This window comes from Marmota flaviventris, chromosome 3, assembly GCF_047511675.1.
Source record: "Marmota flaviventris isolate mMarFla1 chromosome 3, mMarFla1.hap1, whole genome shotgun sequence".
Lineage (NCBI taxonomy): Eukaryota > Metazoa > Chordata > Mammalia > Rodentia > Sciuridae > Marmota > Marmota flaviventris.
In genome coordinates, this window is record NC_092500.1 from 85,807,255 (window position 1) to 85,830,580 (window position 23,326).

Below are 23,326 nucleotides of genomic sequence, written 5' to 3' on the forward strand. Positions count from 1 at the left end.
CGGCGGCGCACGCTGGTATGGGCGGGCCTGAGCTCCGCCTATGTTGCGCAAGTGGGCGGTGCTTGTTGTCTTGACCACCTGGGCAGCGTTTGTTCACAACCGAGCTCTGACTTTGCCGACTGGGAAGGTCGTTCTTGCTTCCTCATGGTGAGAGGGGACAAGGAGAGGTAGTTCAAGAGGCGAGCATTAATTCAGCTTCACCAGTGTTGAGTGACGTAACAAGAGCCCGTCATATTTTAGAAAGGAGCGGCTCAGTTGAGGAAAGAACCCTTAGCCCGGGGCGGGTCCGTTTTCTCCTGACTGGTAGCCTTGGGGTCCTGAGTCCAGCAGACAGGTGGGAGTCCCAAACCAGTTTCTGCAAACAGATGGCCATAATGGTAACATGATGTCCTAATCTTACTTGTTGCTAAACTGAAAACGGTCCCAACCTAGTAATTCCCAATGATAGACATTCCCACTAATTTGCTTTCTTATTCAAATTTGGCAAATATGTATTTACGTCTCTTCTGTAGTTAATTAAAAGCTGATAAATTTATTGCACTCTGAAAGGTTATCTTGTGTGGTATTTCTTAGGAGTATGAATTGTTTTATCATTCAGTGTAGTCAATCAGCATTAAATATGATAAAGCTTCACGTTTTGTTTTTGTGTACCCAGCTGTCAAGTCTTCCCCAAGGAGACAAACCAACATATAACTATGAGCTGATCTCTTTTCCCATTTTCTTAAATGTGATTTCCATCAAGAGATCTTCTATGATTAAAACCAGAGGAAGTGGAGAATGTAACTACTTGGTTAATTATTTAATGCATTAATTAAAGGAAAATATGGAGTGCATTCTTTGTGTTTGGCGCTGGGGTGGAAGCTAGATATGAAAACGAATGTGACAACCCTTCTATGGGAGGCAGATGAAACAAATTAACTTCAATACAGTTTTATAACTAACAATTGAAGAATCTAAAATGGGGTAACACAAAGTTGGAAATGATTAAATTGGGGGAAGGGAGACAGGAAAGAGTTGGGTTTTTCAACCTGTTTTAAAATATAAATGTGAGTTTTCTACAAGTGGTGGGAAGAAATAGGAAGTAGAGAGCACTTCTGGCAGAATACAAACGGGTAAGCCAATTTAAAACTATTGGTAAATTGGGAGAACAAAAAGTAACTATTTGTTCCTTTTGAATGTGAGTTGAAGTTTCTTCTTCTTAGATTCTTATAGCAATATTTCTCAATTGTAGCCCCTGGAGCTTTTATTGCTAACTCACTGGAGTACTTGTTAAAACACAGATTCCAAAAACCCACTTAACTCCAACATTGAACTGGCTGCCATGAAGTACTACAAACTAAGTAGCTTAAACTATAGAAATTTGTGTCTCACAATTACAGAGATCAAGGCATCAGCAGGGCTATGCTTCCCCTAAAGACCCTAAGGAGGGATTTATTCAGACCTACCTTCTAGCTTCTAATAGTTCCTTGGTTTGTGTCAACATAACTTCATTCTTTACAAGATATTCTCCCTGCAAGAGTGTCTTAAGTCCAAGGTTCCCCTTTTTATAACACCAACCCTATTCCAGTATGTCCTCATCTTAATTTAACTAATTAAGTCAGCAGTATCCTATTTCCAAGTAGGTCAGATTCTTAGATACAAGGGTTTAGGACTTCTTCATGTGAATTTAGAAAGGACACAATTCAACCCATCACATCTGCTGAATCATAACATGGGAAGGAAAGTGAGTTCAGGAACATGCATTTCTATGAAAGATTATCAGATGATTTTTATGCCTTCTGAACTTTGAGAACTATTTTACTGCATAATAGTTCTTATGATTTTCAGGAGGAATAAGAATATGTACTTATCCCTAACCTGTTTCATATTAGAAGCACTCACGAGAGATGACAGTTTGCCTATCTTAAAATAGGGCTACTCAAGAACAGGAACAATGCTATTTACATATTCTGCTGTATAGTACTTACATCTGGTTGAACACATTTCTATTAATTGATAGCAAATATTATAACAAAAATAGAACCCATTTGTAAAAACCATATGAGATCAAAATATCTATTATTCGTCTGTACTTTGTCTCAAGCACCTCAGATGGCCTTACGCATAAAGCATTAATAAATATCTGCTGAATCAGTAAAATATATATACTTTTCAGGAAGATGAAATATAATGTGTTATATAGTGATAGTGACTTGAACCAGTATTTTCCTTGTATAGCTTTTCAAATATATAAAGTATATAATCATATAATCACATGATCTACTACAAATTCCTTACAAGAAATCTGATGGATACATTGGCCTTATCAATAACAAGTAATGTTATTGAAAATACTCATAATTATAAATCTTTATTGAAATATTTTACTTTCCAAAATAACTTCTAGAAAATAATAGATCTGCTGTAAAGAACCTTAAATCTTCATAGCTTTGCCTTCTTTATATAACCAATTCCCTTTCAATAAAACCTACCCAACTTATTATACAGAAAGATTATTTCTTTATAAAATGAGATCATTTCCACACTTGCACATTTGATGTTACTGCCAATAATTAGTCACCAATTTATTACTTTTGGAACCCTTTAAACCAGTACTTTCTTGACTGGCACTCAGTTTAGTGATAGAGTATTTTATTAAATATGGATCCTTGATTGTCATAAGAAATATTGTTGGAAACTATGTACAAAAGATGCCCTCATGGGTGAACTATCTTAGTTTTCCCTGTAGTACATACTTATAGTTTTGTCTGAATTGTATGTGTGGTTTTATGTTTAACCTAAATCATTTTTTAAACAGCTTTTTAATTTAGGATAACTTTAGATTTACAGAAAAGTTGCAAAGATGGTACAGAGAGTTCCCTTGTGCTCTTTTCCAAGGTTCTCCTAATTTTAACATCTTATATAATCATGATATTTTTGTTAAAAATATCTGAATTATTTTTAAAATGTATCATTTGTTTTCCAACTTTTAGGGTCCCAAAGAAAAAAAGGTATGTAGAAATTATTATTTTTCTCAAAATAGTTTATTTTATGAACACATTGTTTTACAGAATTCTTATGGAATTTTAAGCTAATTTTCTAGTTTTATTATAATGTATAGAATTTACTATGCTTACTTTTTTACACATTAATTCTATTTAAATCATGGAATAATCCTTAACAATTATAAACATTTTTATATGAACATATTTTTAATATAAAAATATAAACATATTTTTATATTTATATTTGATATAAAAAAGATTTCTAATTTCATAAATACAACTAAAAATTGCCTTTATTTTTACCTGTGTTTAGATTTGAGGCTTTTTGTTACTTCTGCTAAAGAAAATTTTCTTTTAAGAACTCCTTTTCTTGTCTACGGCCACACCACCCTGAACGCTCCTGATCTCATCTGATCTCGGAAGAACTCCTTTTCTTTTTCCCAGAAAAACACAAAAATTTATTTGTAAAACCTGTTATGACTTAAAAATGAACCCCAAATTAATATGAGTTTGAATGGATTAACACAGACTTGTGTTTTTTTTTTGTATTTTGTTTTTTGTTTTTGTTTTTAGTACTGGGTAGAAATATAGTTCAATAAAAGATGTACTGTTCTGTGTGTTTAGAATGCCCTTTTTTCTCTTCTTCACTTTTTGGATTTATATTTTTAAGGCAGAGATTATAATCTCTTAACTGGCAGGCCAGATTTAGCCTACAAACATATTTTATTTGCCCTTAAAGGTTATTTTTTAATTTTCCTTTTAAAAAAATCAGTTGTTTTTCACAAAAATGTGATTCCCATCTTTTAATAAAATATTGGAATTCTGATAACATTGGGCCTACAGTCGTATGAGGCAACAGTTGACTTTTCTCAATGGCAGCTAACCCTTTTAGGAGGGCAGAAAGTCTTCAGTTTGCCATAGTTCTTACCATGGCCACATCCCTTACTTTATTTACCTACCTGGTCTCAACAGGAATTTATTTAGGTTTAAAATGCCTGCTTTAAGGCATTTCTCAAGGTTCATTTCTTCATAGATTTCCCCACCATTTCTCTTGCAGACTGAATTACAGTGGGCTTCTCTATTCATATGTTCTGCATCCATGGAGTCAACCAACTATGGCTTAGAAATCCATTTTTAGGGCTGAGGTTGTGGCTCGGTGGTAGAGCACTGACCTAGCATATGTGAGACACTGGGTTTGATTCTTAGCACCACATATGAATAAATGAATAAAATAAAGGTCCATCAACAATTTAAACAAAATTTTAAAAAAAGAAATCCATTTCTAAACAATTGTGACTTTAGAATATAACAATTATATCCCTAAAAGCTAGAAGAAATAACGTTGAGTATTTCACTGAAAATGATACATGTTTTAAAAAAATTGCATTGGTACAGAATATATACAAGCTTTTTTCTGTCATTATTCCCTAAACAATACAGTATAACAACCATTTATATAGTATTAACATTCTATTAGGTATTAATAAGTAATCTTGAGATGGTTTAAAGTATATGAGAGGATGTGCTTAAGTTATGTGGAAATACTATGCTATTTTATATAAGGGATGTGAGCATGTGTACACTTTGAAATCCATAGAGGCCTGGAGCCAATCTCCAACCTATATCAAAGGACACTTGTATTCTTATAGTACATGCATTTGTACATACCTAAATTATAATTCATAACATTTTATTGGAATTATGTATTTATGTCTGTGAGCTGTTAAAGTTAAGGTACATGTCACCTATTTTTATGTCCATAACATTTAGTACAGTGCCTGGCACGTGTAGAAATTCAGTCAATGTTTGTTAAATAAATATGTGAAACTCCATTTACTCTGCCAATACTTAAAAACATTTGAGTCCTTGACTACTTGGAAGAAACGCTTGCATAAATGTGCAGTTGCTATTGATATAATTAAACATTTCTTCAAGAAATATTGTTGCATTCCTTCTGTGTCTGCATTTGTCAATTATTTGGACCCACTACCAACCTGATACTCTTAGAGGTTGTAAATATAACTGAACAAAATTAATGAAGCACTCATAAAAGTTCTTAATAGGGAGGCTTCTGGAGGGTGCTATATATCTCTTCAGTTAGTCATTGGTTTATGTGGACTTTTTTTTTTTTCCTGATCCAAATTCTTAAATCTTAGAGGAATTATTTTAATCTGAAAACTCATTGTTTACTTTGGTGCTTGATCGTATGTCTTAGTGTGTGTTATCTTGCTAATAACACAATACCACAGAATGGGTACGTTATAATGAAAAGAGCCAAGACTTTGGATTATGGCTTTATCCAATATTGAGCCACAGTGTGGTGCAGAGAATCACATGGTGAGAAACAAGGAGCTTTTATACCAGACCCACTCTTGAGATAACACATGAACTCCTTAATCTGTTATCCCATTAATTATATGAATGGGTTAATCCACTGATGAAATCAAAGCCCTGCTCACTCCTTAAAGGTCTCACCTCTTAATACTCAGCAGGTTAAATTTTAATATGAGTTTTAGAAGAACAAATATAATTAAACACTAGCATAATGTATACATGGATACTAAATAAATGCTTTTGGATTATTTTGTGTTTAGTAATGTTTTCCTTAGAGATGGTGATATTCTTTCCATGAAATTTGAAACCAAACCCAAGAAATAAATTACATACTTTTGAATTATTCTGTTTTTGAAGAGTGCGGTTTTGGGATAAGTCTATACCCTTGTATTTTCAGTAAAGTTAAGAAAACATTAAAATATATATTTTATTTTTTCTGATTATTCAAAGTATTTTAAGAGAAATAATAATAAAGATGGTATAAAATTAAAATAGTAATAGAATGGAAATTTTCTTCTTTCCCAAGATACCCAGTCTGCCTTCCTAGAATAATCACTGCTTATCTTTTCAGAAGTTTTCTAAACATTAAGGAGTACATACAGATGCAGACACACACACACACCTTTTCTTCTTTTAGCTTTCACTTATCAATATATTTTATTCAAGTATACTCATCTTTTTACCATTTAACATTACTGACATTGAGATGTGTCTTATAATAGATAGCATGTTCCTCTCTTTGTAGTCCTGCCGTGATATCCATTTCTTCTATAGAGATATTTTCTTCTGTCAGTCACTTGGGCTCACTACCAACCTGTTACTACTTTAAATTTAGTTCTCAAGGGGTTTTGGACCAAACTAATGTTTTGCATCAGACTGAAAATCCCATGAACTGGTTTGTGGTTTAAATTCTAACGGAATTTTTTTTTCTTCCTTCTACCCAGTGTCTGGGTTGAAATGCAGGTTTCCTCACTTATACCTTTCTGTGTTGTGGGCTCGTTTGTCTTCACATGTGTATCTGTTTACTTTTAAATTACAATCTTGGGCATTATTTCCTTTATTTGGTAGTAATAAATTAAAGTGCATCTTACATCTGATGACATCATAGTCTTAATAGAACAAGTGTATCATGGGAACCATTTTGTTCTGGCACATTGAAATTACCTCATACCATTTAATAGCTGCATTATTTCCAATTGAAAATATGTACTATTATTTTTATATTCCTCTTTTTTGCCACCACCTTATAAAATCCTTGTATGTAAGTCCTTAAAAACATGGAAGAATATTTATTTTATCAGTTTAGCAATGTTCAAGGTATCTAGTGAAAAATTTCAAGACCAATTTCTTGAACTCATCAAGTTTATGTATTCTATTTTGGGTTGTAGAAATAAATAATATAATTTTAGGTACCTTTAGATAGTCAGAAACCAAGTAAGAGGTCAATGAAAAATGTGGGATATAGTATGGGTGGTGATGCTATTTAACATAGGGTTATTAACCAAGTAAAATTTGAAAAGTAATATGGATAGGATAAAGCAAGGGAATAAGTCAATAGCTTGCCAAGGGACAAGCATTCTAGACAGAAGAAACAACTATTGCAAAGATCCATAGTTAGAAGTGACCTTGGTGAGGGTGCCAGTGTATTTAAAATAGAATGAACAAGGTAGAAAGTGAAAGTCAGTTGTTAAGCAAAGCCAGTTTGTGGTTCATGGCCAAGTAGGCCTTGATGTATTTGGATTTCATTCTGGGTGTGTTGGGTAGCCTGGGAAAGCCTTAAGCAGAACAGCATGATCTGATTTACATTTTTAAAGGGTCATTGTGGCTGCCTTGTGGAAAATTCACTGTAGGGAAACAAGAATGAAAGTTGGAAGACCCATTAGGGAGCTGCAATACTGTTGCAATAACAGTCTGTATGTGAAGACTTCAAGCTGAGGTAAACCTATGAATTTACTTCTGGAAGTAAAAGATACTCCCAGAACTACACAAAGTTTTCTAAGGATCCAAAGACACAGTTTTTTGGAAATCAATTTTTAGATAGTCAACTTCAATATTTACCCTTTCCTGAGAAAATACCTTGTCATAAATTCCTACCTTCTTATTGTTGCATCTTTCCCTTTTATAACCATCCTTGTACTTTATAAGATAAAAGCTTGTCTTTTATCCACAGCAAATCTTATTTTGGTCCATTGCCTAGGATCTGTGGTTTCAAACCAATGGAAAACTAAAGGCATTGGTTGGTGTTGGCAAAGCTTTCTCTAATAAAGGTATCAAAGACTTCTTGTTATTGTCGTTCTCTGTGTTAGTGGTGAAATGTGTCAAGAGAAATATTGAGATTTTCTGAATTCATATTTATTATAGGATGGAATGATGGGAGTGATGATAATTTTTGCTCAATGGTATTGTCCATGAGATTATCATCAATTAATAGTACAGAGAGCTCTCAGAACATACTATAGAAAGTGAATCTGATATGGCCAAGAGGTTTAAGTTTGATGACCGGGCTTTGTCAAGTAGGCAAATGGTAGACTTTTAAAAAATATATATTTATTTATTTTTTAGTTGTAGTTGCACACAATACCTTTATTTATTTATTTTTATGTGGTGCTGAGGATCAAACCCAGGGCCTCCCATGTGCCAGGTGAGCACCTACCGCTGAGCCACAACTCTAGCCCCAATGGTAGTCATTTTAATGCTTGGAATTAAATATGAAATTTTAAGGCTTTGATGAAAGTGATAAGATTGAAAATAATAAAAATGTCATTTTGATCCTTCTTAGGATTCTGGGGACCACCCTTTCTGCCAAAAAACAATAAATAATGCTGACTATATACATATAGATCAAAACTATCATCTGAAAAATACCTAAGAGATAAAAACATAGTAAGAAATTATCAGGAAAAAGACCCGAGTAAAGACAAGAAACAAAAAAATAATGGATATACTAAAACTGTTTTTAATCCCTGTTTTGCTTCCCTGGTTTTATATGAAGACATTTGCAAAACTGGAAAAAACTTGAACTATGTTTCTAATAGTTCATACTGGAAGCCAAAAAGTGGCATGTTTTCAATATACTGGAAAAAAATGGTCACATTAGGATTCTGTAGCAGCTAAAATAATTTTCAAAAATAAAGGTGAAATAAAAACACTTTCTCATAAACAAAGCCATCTGCAAAGGAGATTATATGTGTAAGGTATACAACAATAATCATAAAACATGATATTTAAAAATAATAAGATATGACAAAAAACAAATATTCATAAGTTTATTAATGGATAAGCAAAATGTGCTATATCCATAAAATAGATAATTATTCAGCCATAAAAATGAAGTATTGATACATGATTTGGCATGGATGAACTTTGAAAACATGCTAAATGAAAGAAGTTAGTCATAGTAGTTGCCATTTTGCATAATTCTAGTTATATGAAATGTCCACAGTAAGCAAACATAGAGGTTGAAAGTAGATTAGTGGTTTCCAATAGTTGAGGGTTTGGGAAAAAATGAAATGTCATTTCCATTGTGTGTAGAATTTCCTTTACGGATGATGAAAATCTTCTAAAATTGTTTGTGGTGATGGTTGTACAATTCTGTGAATAAACTAAAAGCCATTAAAATAGTACTCTGCTGTACTTTAAATCTGGAATGTTCCCCAAAGGCACATGTGTTGAAGGCTTTGTTCCCAGCCCATGGCACTATTGGGAAATGGGGGAATCTAGTAGGGGAGCCTAATAATAGGAAGTTAAGTTACTGGGACATGCTTTTGATATTGAGACCCTACCCCCTTCTCTTCCCCTTCATGTTCTTTTTCTCTTTCCTCTTCCTTCCTTCCTGCCTTCCCCCAACCTCTCTCTATCTCTCCCTTCCTCCCTCCCTCCTTGCCTCCTCTTCTTTCTTTTTCCTCCCAGCTGCCATGAGCTAATGCGCTTTCTTCTGCCATGATTATACTGCCTTGCAACAGGCCCAAATGCAGTGAGGCCAGATGACCATTTGGAGGACTATATCCAACATCATGAGCCAAAATAAACTTTCCCCCTTTTTAAGAGAATATTTCAGGGATTTTGGTATAGTGATGGAAAGCTGACTTACTCATATGCTTTAAATGGGTAAATTGTAAGATGTGAATTATATCAATAAAACTATTATAAAAAGATGCATAATTATAATGTGTAATTGGGTAAGGGAAAGGAGTTAATATGTTCTAAAGTTCATGTACTGATTGGTAGGAAGATAAAGATATTGATAAAGCAGGTATATTTCTTGATTTTCTAGAGTAATCACTAAAATTATAGAAACAAAATTTGCAACTTCCAAACTATTAGAGAGAAAATAGTGGAAGGACAATCAGAAAGATATCAAGAAAGGATACAAAAAAAAAAAAAGAAGAAGGTAGGATACTCTCCAAAATAGTATAGTTTATTAATGCTCAAATATATTAAAAATACAAAAACATATCAAAGATACAAGAAAGTTGAAGATAAAATTATAAAATCATGCTATGCAAATGCTAGAAAAATGAAAACTGTTAGCCAGATTAATATTAGACACAATAGAAATTAATATTAAAAACACTTTTAGAAATAGAAGATCATTTTGTGAGAGAGATTTGAATATCAAAGAAATAGAATTTTAATCTGTATATACCTAATTATAAAGGCTTGATATATGCAATGCATAAATTCAGAGAACTGTAAGGAGAAATAGACAAGTCCACAAATATAGTAGATTTCCTCTTTCTTTAATTTATAGGACAAGCATTAAAAATCAAGTATTTAGAAGATTAGAGCAACATGGTTAAAAAAAAATCTAAAAAATTAGATATATTTAGAACACTGCAGCCAACTACTAGGGAATTTTAAGAACATATACTTTTCTTCTCCAAGTTGACAGTACAGTATTGTATGACTGTGCTTAAAATTAAAGAAATAAAAACAGTTTAGAGCATGATATTAAGCTAAAAAGCAAAGAAATAGGTATAAGCAGGAAGACACAAGATTCTTGGAACTTTTGAAATATTCTAAAGTTAGTCCAGAGGTAACATAATGGCTATTGTATGCATGCACAAATACTAACAATGAATCCCACTATTAAATATAATAGTAATACACCACTAAAAACTTTTTTAAAGGAGGTAATATAATGGAGATTAGAAAATAATTTAACTCAATAAGGAGAATACTTAAGAATTTGTGTAATATAGCTAAAGCAATAGATAGAAATTGTGTAGTTGTAAATACTTATATTAGAAGATAAATACTGAACATTAATGAACTAAGTATCTTTCTTAAGAAAAAGAGTAAAATTTAAAGTAAGAAACAGAAAGGAAATAAGGCTAAATACAAAAAGCATTAGAAAACATACAATTGAGAGGATCAGTAACCTCATGTCCTTCATCTTCAGTCACATATCACCTCTATTAGAAGTCCACCGTAACCACTCTATTTAAAATTGTAATTCATCTATCTACAACTACCTAGCAGTCTGAAGTCCCTCAACTTTCCTCCATATCACTTATTACTCTTTAAAATATTTTATAATTTTTTAAATTTATTTTTTGTTTGTTTTTGCTTTCTCTTTCCATTTGAATGTAAGCTCATTGTGCAAGGATGTTTGTTTACTTATATATTTGAAATGATTAACATGTTAGATTCTTAAGTGCTGAGAGCCACGGCTGAGTCTGTATGGCCCCTGGCATTTTGCCAACAGTATTGATTGACAGGCGAGGCATTACTATCCGCCTCTGCCGCAACTTTTGAGTTCTCGCACTATTTTGGAGTTCTCGTGGGGATTTCCGGGGATTCCCCGAGAGTTCCCATTGGTTGGGGAAGTGCAGGAGGAGGGATTTTCCGGGAGAGATATTTCCGGCTGGGGGTTCCTGGACAAGCCTCGTGGCGGGTTCGGGAGGATTCCCCGGGAGCTGTGTGAAGTGTTTTCCTTCAGTTTAAAAATAAAGTTTGTTCCTGCTTCAGTGGCTCGTGATTTGTGCCCAGCCAGACTGCGGCACTTAAGGTTTATTAAAATAATTGAGTAAATGAACAAGGTACAATTTATTTCTTTGGAAAAACTGACAAAATTCACAATTTTCTAGTAAGCATATCAAGAATAAAAAGCATAAATAATAAATATCAAAAACAAAAAGGGAGGCATGATTTAAACAATAAATTTCACTATTTAAACAACTTTATGTGCCAAAAAAATAGGAAACCTAGATGAATTAGACCAACACCAAAAAAAAAAAATAATAACTTAAAATATTTTAATGAAGAAGTAGAAAACCTGAATAGGTCTATAATCATTTAGGAAATTAAGTCAGTGGTTCATCTTCCCAGAAAGAAAATTCTGAGCCCATAAGTCTTTGTTAGCTAATTCTTTATTCAAGATAAATAAATAGTTTAATATTTACATCAATTCTTCCAAAGCATATTTAATGTGTACGAAAAAGTATGTTTAATGTGTACAAAATTTTATTTTGGAATGCTAGAAAAGTGCTGAAAATTGGTGCTGGTTAACATACTTAAAACCACTGAATTGTACACTTGATAATGGTTAAAATGGTACATCTTATGCTATATGTGCTTTGCCACAATAAAAAGAAGTAAATCTCAATAGTATACATAAAGCACAGTTAAATGTATGTAAAAATTAAAAAGAAATTACTTGCTAGGCTGGGGTTGTGGCTCAGTGGTAGAGTGCTTGCCTAGCATATGTGAGGACCTGGGTTTGTTTCTCAGCACTGCATACAAATAAATAAAATAAAGTTCCATTGACAACTAAAAAAAAATAGAGAGAGAAAGAAAGAAAAAAGAAATTACTTAGGGATACATGAGAAAACTATAAAGAAAAATTATCACAATTATTTTAGTTGTAATTTTTTAAAAATCATACATGATTGTACATATTTATGGGGTACAGTGCGATATTTTCATAAATGTATACAATGTGAAAAGATCAAATAAGGATAACTAATACAAGAATCACCTCATTTATCCTTTCTTTGTGTTAGGAACATTCAGAGTCCTCTTTTCTAGGAATATTGAAAATAGTCAATGAGTTATTGTTAACTATAGTCACCCTCTTGTACTTTGGAACACTAGAGCTTATTTCTCCTAACAGTAATTTTGTACCTACCAGTCAACCTCTCTCTGTCCCTCCCTCCCCACCACAATTCCCAGCCTCTGGTAACTATTTTACTCTCTACATGCAGGAAGTTAACTTCTTTAGTTTCCACATACAAAGTAGAGTATGCAATTTTGTCTTTTTGTGCCTTTGTAGTAGGTGACAAATAGTATCCTCTTTAAAACTGTTTTGCTCAGTAAGATTAGTTTTCAAAATCATATTCTTAGGAGCCACACTCCTTCTCAAAGTCTTAGAAGGTTTCCATTTCTCTTAGAATAATGGCCCAACACTTTATCATAGGCTTCAACCTTCATTCCCATGCTTATTCCCTTTGTTACCTCTTCTTTGAGTCTTCCCAGAACCAACTGAATTTTTTGGTCTATCCAGTGTTCTTCCAACCCTGTATCTTGCACACATATTTTCCTCTTCTTAGGATGTCTTACCCTGATTATTAACATCTTTTGAGTACAAATTTAAATACCCCTTACTCTATAAACATTTACCTTGAGCCCCATAATTGAAAATAATCTCTCCTTCCTCTAAACTTCCAAAATAACACTCAGTATACCTATCAGTCATAAAAATACCTTCCACTTTTATGGATGTACAGTTTTCAAATGATTTTTACATATATTTTTCTTTATTCTTCTAACAATCATGAGGTTTTCTTTTGTACCACTTAAATAAAGATACAGAGACTTGAGTATGAGAATTATTTAAATTGCATATACTTGTCACTCGCATTCCTTCTCTTTTTTAATTACAGCATTATAGTTATACATACTGTCTGGATTCATCTGGACAACATCATACATGCATGGACTCTGACCCACTCCATTTGAGTCCCTGTTTTATCCTCTGCTTATCCCTACCCCACTCCTCTACTCCACTTATCCTGTACTTGCTCTCATATATTTGTCCACCCTTGACTGGTTCTTTCCACACACACACCTATAGGTGAAATTTGCTGTGGTGTATTTATGTATGCACATAAAGGGATTTTGTTACATTTATTTCACCTTTCCCATCTCTCCTTCCTTCCTTCCTTGATGATCGCATTTTATTCCAATGATCTTTTCTATATATTTATGATATCTGACCCCTCTCTCCATTTTCCCTTATTTTACTCTACCTTCCACATATGAGAGAGAACATTTGACCCTTGATTTTCTTAGTCTGGCCTATTTCACTTAGCATGATATTCTCCATTTCCTTTCATTTACCAACAAATGCCATAATTTCATTCTTCTGTATGACTGAGTAAAACTCCATTTTGTATGTCTATCACATTTTCTTGATTCATTCATCTAGTGACAGGCATCTGATTCCATAATTTGGCTATTGTGAATTGTAATGCTATAAATATTGCTGTGGCTGTATCACTGTAGTATTCTGATTTTAGTTCTTTGGGGGCATATATATTTATATACTATTATATATTATTATTATTATATATTTTTTATATATTTATTATATCTTCTTGTTGGATTGTCCTCTTTTGCAGTCTTTAGTGACCTTCTTTGTCTCCTCTGATTAATTTTTGCTTGAAATTTGCTTTGTCAGATATGAAAATAGCTACTCATTTCTTCTTTTAAATAATTTACATGCTTATTTTTCTTATTTGTTTCCAGATTTAGTCCTTCAATGCACTGAATTAAGGCTTTGCACTAATTAGCAACCTAATCTGTTGAGTGAATAAATGAAAGATTGGTTAAAAACAAAAATGTTTTTCATAATTACTATTTGAGGAGGTGTATGTTTTTAAGCAAATTTGGTGCATGCTAATAGCCTTTTTTATGTTGTGATCTTTGTTAAGTCTGGCCATAAGAAAAAAAAAATCTCCAAAGCTGAGCGACTGAAGCAGCTACAAGAGGAGGAGGAGAAGAAACGACTAAAAGAGGAAGGTACAAAATAAACAATGGTACTTTTTCCTATATAGGTAATACTAACAATAGGTTAGTAGTTTTGCAATTTAGTCAACGTTTCTCATAATTCTTTAATTTTTATAATTTATACCTATTGGGCTGGGGATGTGGCTCAAGCGATAACGTGCTTGCCTGGCATGCGTGGGGCGCTGGGTTCGATCCTCAGCACCACATAAAAATAAAATAAAGATGATGTGTCCACCGAAAACTGAAAAATAAATATTAAAAAATTCTCTCTCTCTCTCTCTCTCTCTTTAAAAAAATAATTTATGCCTATTTTATAAGGGTGCCTACTACTTAGTACAAACAAATTATATTAAGTTAAATCTCTTAGTTGTGTTGTCAGATAAAATCCAGGAGTCCATTTGAATTTCAGATGAAAATTGACTAACTTAGGCATACTTTGCCTGGTGCAGTATTTGGGCATAAACTTTTTAAAAAGTTGTTTATCTGAAATTCATATTCAGGTGATCATTCCACATTTTTATTTGCTAATTCTAGCAACCTTGTCTTGAAGTGTTTATATTTACTGATGAAATTTGGGGCATTGGTGCTGATTGTGCAACAAGAATTCTTAAACTCAGTTCACTAAAGTTTGGAACTATATACTAGCAAGAAATACATACAACAGCTTAAATTTGTGCAGTTTAACAATATTTATTTGCCAAATGCAAATTTTATTTTCAATTAAACATTAATAAAAGTGTTGACTAATTAAAATACCAAAAAAGTGATTTTAAAATTCTGGATATTGCTAGTGGCTGTAGCTTTTAGCATTAAGAACATCATCAGACTCATATTCAGATTTTTTAAAAGACTCAGGTTCCATTTGATTTTTTAATGTCATAAATCCTTTTTTAGATGACTCATGATAAGAGTTCAGTATCAGGATTTTTATTTTGGGAACATTTTATTACATTGGTTTAAAGTCATATTCTTCAATATATATTTTATATTTGTTTTAATTGTAAGAGCAAGAAAAGGTTAAAGTAATTACTTCCGATTATGTAGATATGGATGTCTTCTGAAGACTTTTACTCCCCTAATTACCCATGAAACATCTGTGTATTTTGTTGCTTAAAATAATTACTGGATTGCTATAAAAGCTTTCGAGAAGAGAAATATCATCATGAACACATTTTTTTGTGTGTGTGAAAAAGTTTGAGAGTCATTTTACTTTTTTGAAGGAAGAAAGCTAATACTTTTATCATTTCTACACAAAGTATGTATCTTCTATAAAATATTACAGTATTTTTGAAAATATTTAGAGTAATTTTAAGAGCCTTAGAAAAAGGTGAGCTAATCACTGAGATCATGTATTTACTTTTTTGGTTCTTTAGAGGAAGCTCGTTTGAAACGTGAAAAAGAAGAACAAGAAAAGCTTGAAAAGCAGCGAATTGAGAATGAAAAATGGCATCAACTTGAAGAAAAAGTAAATGAACATTAGTAATATTCTTACTGAAGTTTTAAACTCTGTGGGTACCAGATCTGTTGCCCTCCAAGGTCCTTTCAGCCCATAGCTACCAGTAGTATTTAGTCCTACATGAACTGGTTTAACTCATTTACTCTTACCATAAAACGAGTAACATTGTCACCCACATTTCAAAGAAAAGGAAATTGAAAAGAAAATAAATTGTTGCAAAACCAGGACAGACAGACCTAAGTGATTTTGCTTCAGAGCTTATGCTTGTAACTCTTCCGAATGCATAAGTCTTTTATATTCAAATGTAACAGGGACCAAAAAAATAATTCAAAATATTCAAATTCTCTCTTCTCTTTTTCACTAAAATCTTTTAGACCTGTAGTTCTGAAACATTTAGTCTCAAGGTAAAACTCAATTAATGTGTTAAAAAACTGAAGCACCCCAAGGATCTTTTGTTTTTAAGAATTACATCTACCAATATTTATAATAGTAGTAATTAAATTTTGCATTTAAAAATATTAATAGGCATAAACATTAATAAAAATAAATTGTGACTAAAACAAGTAAACACATTAACATTTTTATAGAAAATATTTTATAGTTTTAAAATAAAATTATATTTTTTAATTAGGGAAATGAATGGCATCCTTTAGATTTCATGAATCTCTTTACTAAATGATTTAACTGAAGACAACTGGATTTTCATGTCAACTTTAGTATTTCATCTGTTCTAATGTGGTATTTCGACTGAAATACCATGAAGAAAATCTTGCCCCAGTTGGGAAAAGAAGGAATATAATTGTGAATATTCTTTGATTTATTACCAGAAGTCAACAAGTGGTAGTTCTTTTTCTTCCTCCTCTTCTCCTTCTCCTTCTTTTCTTTTTTGTTTCTTCTTTTCCTTCTCCATTTTCTTTTACCTCTTCCCTTTCCTCTTCCTGTTTTTTTTTTAAATGGGGTGTCACTGGAGTTGCCCAGGCTGTCCTCAAACTCCTGACTTCAAGTGGTCCTCCTACCTCTGCCTCCTGAAAAGCAGGCATGAGCTATCAAACCTGCTTAAGAAAGGGTAATTTCCTAAGTATGGAATCTGAAACCATATCAAATAATTGTACATACTGTGTTACATTAAAACATTCCTCTGTTATACTCTGAATAGATCTCATTCTATGCATGATTTTGCAATATCATGCATTGCTTCTTGGAAAAATTTTGTTTCACTGAATTGTTTACCTCCAAATGTTGATGTATTTTATTATTAATTATAAAAAATCACATATATTAGTATCTCCAATCAAATCAGAAGTTTTTAAGGATTGAGAAGCTGTCAAACTCAGTCATAGATAACAAGTTTTTTAAAAATCTGAATTTTTATGAAAGCTTCAATTTTATCACTAAAAAATATTTTGAATTGTCCTTGGAATGATATTCTATTTATTCAATTTTGAGAGAATGTCTGCCAAAACGTTCAAGTAACTGCACAAGTATTACTTCTTTTTTTTATGGATTTTTCTTTTAGTTCTAGATGGACACAATACCTTTATTTTGTTTGTTTCTATTTTTATGTGGTGCAGGGGATTGAACCCAGTGCCTCACACATGCTAGACAAGTGCTCTACCACTGAGCTACCACCATGGCTCCAACAAGTGTTATTTCTTAAGATAGTATTGTTCTTTGACATGACAGCAGAAGTGCTTTATGCATAGTTCCCATTGTAAAACACGGAATATTAAAAATGCTTGTGTTTAGCATTGAGATTTAGTAAAATTAATAATTTTTACCCTTTTGTCAAGTCATTCCTATGTGCAACTGACTCCTCTTTCTCACTGGTCTGCCCTGCCTCCCAGCCCCCAATCTAGTACAGTTTGGAGTCAACTGCTCTGTTTTGTTAAGGCAACAGTAGTTTTATACCATCTTGCACCATCAATACAAAATGTATACTGTGAAAGATATATAATGTCTTTGAGTTTTGTGAAAATACAGCTATTAAAATGATTTCATAGATCCCAAAGGAGTTTTCCCCAAAACTTTCCCCACCAAGAGTTCTACAAATGAGACTTTGAAAACCAGCTTCAGATGAAATATCTCATGTTTCTTGAAATGTCAGATGTTGTGGTCAAACTAATTTAAGTATTCATTTTAAAACTATATATTTAGCCAAATAAATTTTAGATGCTACTTTTGAAACATAAAGCTGAAATAAAAGAACACATCATTGTATCTATCCCTATGCAACAGGATCTACAAAGGAGAACTGAAGAACTTGCAGAACTGAATTTATTAGAGGGGTGTTTTCTGGAAGCAGAGAAGTTGAAACGAGATACTAGATCACTTGCTCACGTAAGACTGATTCTTTTTATGAAGTTTTTTTTTTAATTGAGATTTTGTGACCAGAAGAAGGAGGTGTATATAATATGACATTCATTTTGATTCTAGGAAACTTTAAACTTATGTATGAAATACAATCTGACAAATCTATTGCTCATTACAAAGTTAACTGATATAACTTTGTAGAAAGCTGTTTTTCAGAAATAATATACTTGAAATGTTTATACCTTGTCTCTGACTCAGTTGTTGGGAATCCATACAGACATAGCTCATTTTATTGTACATCACTTTATTGTACATTGCAATTTTTACAAATTAAAGGTTTGTGGAAATCATGTCAAGCAGTTTTTCTGACAACATGTGCTTACTTTGTGCCTGTGTTACATTTTTTAAGTTGCACAGTATTCCAAACTTTATATTACACTATTATTATTATCTGTAATCTATAATATTTGATGTTACTATTCTAAGGGTTCAGGAGTGCCACGAATTGCTCACATAGTAGATGGCGAACTTAATTGATGCATGTGTGTATACTCTGCTCCGCTGACAGTCATTCTCTGTCTTTCTCCCTCTCCTTAGGCCCTTTATTTTCTGAGACTCAATAGTACAGAAATTAGGCCAATTAATAACTCAGTAAAGACCCCTAAGTGTTCCAATGAAAGGAAATAGGTATACATTCTTCACTCCAAATCAAATGCTAGGAATGATTCAGCTTAGTGAGGAAGCTGAAGTAGGCCAGAAGCTAGGCCTCATGTATCATATCGCCAAGTTGCAAATGCAAAGGGAGAGCTCTTGAAGGAAATTAAAAGTGCTACTTCAGTGAAAGCACAAATGATACAAAGCAAAATATTCTTGTTGCTGACATAGAAAAAGTTTTAAAGGTCTGGATGGAAGATCAAACCAGCCACAACATTCTCTGCCAAAGCCTGATCTGGAGCAAGACCCTTAACTCTTCAATTCTATAAAGGCTAACAGAGGTATGGAGGCTGCAGAAGAAAAGTTTGAAATTAGCAGAGCCCAGTCCATGAGGTTTATGTCTTTCTAACATAAAAGTGTGTTAACTAAAATGTGTGGGAAGCCAAGGATTCAGACTGGGCACCCACATGGAACCCCACAAACCAAACTAGTACAGAGTTTAATCACAGTAACTGAGCTTTGGTTGGTTTCAGGAGGTTCTGTAGCTGATTAGCTAACAAATTATAAGCAGTTGATTAGTTGATTGACTAAGCTTCAGCCAATTAAGTTGTTTTCTATGCCTCACTTCCATTTCCCTATAAATACTGTGTGATAACGTTGTTGGCTTGAGTTCTTAGAACCTGCTCTTGTTCTGGAAGTAGTCTGATTCATGAATCATGGTTGGTTTGTTTTTCTTTGCTCAAATGAATTCTGCTTGACATAATTGGTCTAAGGAATTGTCCCTTTTAGTGGTTTTGGCATAATCAGCTGGCTCTGAAGCTGAGCTCCCATGACCCCTAGAAGCAACAAGTAACCAGGAATGGGCTCTCCCCAAGCCCACTGTGCTCATTGTTTTTTTGCTCCAACTGTGGATTGTGGGTAAGTTATTGCTTGGATTCTTAAGCTTCTCAAATTTGGGTTTTGGACTAAGTTTGAGCAAATGTTTTGATTCAGACTAGGTACTATAGGGAAGTCTCGGGTGTCTGGCTGGGTGAGCCAGAAAATGAACTGGTTCAGTAGGAACGAGAGTGGGTTCTCTAGAGAAGCCTCAGGTGTCTGACTGGGTCAGACAAGAAAAAATTGAACAGAGTTCAGTGGATAAGCAAGGTTATGAAAAGTCAGAATCATGGGTTCATCTGGATCCATGGAGTCTAGAACTCCATTTTCTGAACCTCTTCCAGGGATAGTTTATTCTGTGAGAGAGAACATAACTGGGAAAATAAGAAGGGTCAGCTTGTGCCAAGAGGGCATATGAACTTCTTGGGGTTCGTGGTGTCTGTTTGGGTCAGTCAGAAACAAAAGGGCCCTGGGTCTAGAACTTTGTTACTCCACCCAGTTTTATGTATAAGATTTACATTTATATTTTGAGAAATGGATAAATCTTACCAGAAATAAATTGGGAATGTGATGGCCACCACAAGGAAGTTTTAATTTGTACAAAATTACTTTCTTGTGGGGTAAATTGCAAAATCAAAACTCCACAACAATGAGATATTTCTAAAACTTAATACACAGAGGCTTTTAAATGACTAAATGAAAAAGAAAAATGAGTTATTTTATACAAGTTGAAATAAGCAGAGTGAGCCTTTTTTTAAAAATCACCTTTATGCTTTGGTTCAAAACTTAAGCTCAGAAAAATAATGTAAGGTGTCTAACTCAGGAATGGAAATGTAGGTCCCACCCTGAATTTAGTAACAGTTAAAAACAAAAACAAAAACAAACATAGGTTGTGCTGGGAAGCTGCCTATTTTTAGTTACTTTGAGATCAACCTTTAGAGAGGGAAATGTGTATCTATGGAGAAAGTCTCCATTTATGAGAGTGTCTCCCTCTCCAAAACAACAAGAAAAGAAGGCCTAAGTCATTAGAGAGGTTTACAAAAGAAAAGGCAAGAATATCTGGGTCTTCACAAGTAACAGACCTCATTTTTTACCATTTTGTCTTAACTAGGCTTCCTGCTTTTGCTTCTCTTTCTGGCAGATGATGATAATTGGGCTTGAAATTTGATTATTCTGCGTTCTATAACTTATCTTGAAGTAGACAAAATCATACAAATTATGGGAAAGTGTTGATATGATGACTGTTCTGAAGAAGTTGCTGTGGTTCATTGCCAGTCTTTGGCTTGTCAAGCCCATAATCCTGGGAAGACAATACTTCAAGTAATATATCTCTGCTATCTGATGGACCATTTGCATATTTACAAGGAAATTCCACTCAATGGCTACCTTCAGCGGGATATGAATATGTTCTTAATAGGCTGTGTTCTGTGATTGTACAGAAGCTTTCCATGCAGGAAGGCCAATGTTATAACAGTAGTTAAAATGTTATTCAGAAATGTTTTCTTTATGGAGCATTCCTGAAGAAATCTCTGGTGACAGAAGGTAAATTATGAAGCAAACAAGGTTACAAATACAGTGGCATTAGCATTGGCCCTATAATCCTCAATTTCTGGAAAAGGTGAAAGGATCAATAACATTTTTAAAAATAGAAATTGACAAGGTCAGTTGGATTGCTATGGCCAAAGATAATACCATTTTTTTGCATTTTTTTTTTACTTTTAATCAGTTCATTTTAGTTATGCATAACTTTAGAATTCATTTTGACATAATTTTAAAAAGCATAGAATATAATTTGTTCTAATTCAGTCCTTAATACTTCCCCAGGCCCTTTTATCTTTTCTCTCCCTTGTTCCCTTCCCACTACTCTACCAATTTTTCTGCTATTCAGTTTTTTTTAAAAAATTAATGTCTTGTGGGGATACAAGATGGTGAGATTCAGTCCTCATTGGACTGAGAATATTATACCTTTTAATTTTTCCTTGCTTATGCCTACCATTTTTGCTTGGTGGGTTGACATTGTAACTATAGTTTTATACTATTCTAAACTCTTATTCTCATTCCTTATTTTAATTTAATTTGGCTATGAAGTGCTGGATTATGTGCCAGTCAAACAGAGAGAAATTTATGCAGTGTGATACTTTTGTTGTACATGGATAGATACATTCAGAAAAATTAACAAAGAGGCTGTTTGGTTAAAATGAATAGACTCTTCATCTGGCTCATTCTCTGATCATTTAATTTGGCTTATGGAGACTCTAGGTAAGGAGCATTCTTCTAATTTTCGTTATTATCCTTCTGATGGTCACCATTGTAGTCTCCCTGGTGTGCTGTATTTTCTGAGTCTTAACTGTCTACATCTGCTGAGTGCTGAAGGGTCTGTTAAGCTGTAATGAAAAGAAATGCATGATCACAAGTATGAGGCCACTGATAAATAACATGTTATGATTGAAAATCCAGGATGATCATGACCGAGAGTAGCACTGATGCCCTAAGTTTTGGTAACTCTCACTCAGCAAGAGTTTGACCAAAAGAGGGTGAGAGGGGTTGAATAAAACTTTCTTATAATAAGGTAAATGATTATGGTACAATTTTTAAGTAAAAATTGTGAATTTAATATTATTCCAAAAATATTACTTTTACATCCTATGCAAAATGTAAAATTTGCATAGGATATAAAAGTAATAGAGGGATTCTTAAAATGCCAGTGGTAATGAATAACTCAAATAAGATTTTTTAATTTGTTGATTTTTTTTTTTTTTTAGTAGTGTTGCGGATTGAACCCAGGGGTAATCTACCACTGACCTGTTATGCCCCTAACCCTTCTTATTTTTTTTGAGAAGGGTCTAAGTTGCTGAACCTAGCCTGAACTTGTGATCCTCCTCCTGCCTCAGCCTCTGGAGTAACTGGAATTATAGGTGTGCCCTTCTGTGGCCAGCTCAAGTGTTTGAAAAATGAAAATATGAAAGTAAATAGAACTTCTATTAATATGAATTTTGAAGATTGGAAATTATTTGGATTGAAAAATAATCTGGCTATTTTACTTTGTTTATTGGTTATTATTTGGTTTATATCAAGTTACTCATTAAAGTCATCAAAAATTTTTTTTTTGTCTAAATTGGAAAAACTGGGTTGTGAGTACTCAGACATTTAAAAAGAAGTAATTTAAACTTTGGTTGAATTCTCATAAAAAATGAACCTTCAAACATTTTTATTCCACAGTGGAAACACTATATTCAATGTGATGGGAGTCCTGATCCTTCAATAGCCCAAGAAATAAATACTTTCATTAGCTTGTGGAAAGAGGAAACAAATCAGACTTTTATGGAGGTGGTTGAGAAAAGTAAATTAGTTCTACGTGTAAGTATTTAAGAATTGTCCTATAATATAAATTAAGTTACAAGAATTCTGATGTTAACTCCAAAAATAAAAAATTACTATATTATTTGCCAGTTAGTAACACTATTACTTCTAAACCCTTGGGTATAGAGAGAGATTTGGTAAACTTTTCACTTTCTTTTTATAATTCTTAACATTCACTTGCTTCTTTATATAAAGACAACATAAACGAGAAACAATTTTCTGAGCCAGAAAAAAAAAAATCAAGTTGTATGCATTTATGTAGATAACTTGGGTATAGATGGGTGACTTTTGTCCTCAGCTAGTATCATCTACTGTTATGGTTTGTATCTTAATGTCTCCTGAA

At 33.1% G+C, this 23,326-nt stretch overlaps 1 protein-coding gene across 5 annotated transcripts in view; it reads left to right on the forward strand.

Moving 5' to 3' along the window:
- Positions 1-51: 51 nt before the first annotated feature.
- The window catches only part of Dnai7 (dynein axonemal intermediate chain 7), a 73,745-nt gene continuing 50,470 nt past the window's right edge, over positions 52-23,326 (forward strand). Inside the window, exons 1-6 of one of the 5 annotated variants that reach the window (XM_071610050.1) lie at positions 52-377; positions 2,973-2,990; positions 14,252-14,339; positions 15,701-15,792; positions 18,019-18,120; positions 22,843-22,980. In XM_071610050.1, coding sequence (XP_071466151.1) covers positions 366-377; positions 2,973-2,990; positions 14,252-14,339; positions 15,701-15,792; positions 18,019-18,120; positions 22,843-22,980 — 450 coding nt within the window. In that variant the 5' untranslated portion in view covers positions 52-365. Of the gene's footprint in view, positions 378-2,972; positions 2,991-14,251; positions 14,340-15,700; positions 15,793-18,018; positions 18,121-22,442; positions 22,589-22,842; positions 22,981-23,326 lie in introns of those variants that run through there. The other 4 variants (XM_027934226.2, XM_071610052.1, XM_071610051.1 and 1 more) reach the window with 4 other exon arrangements.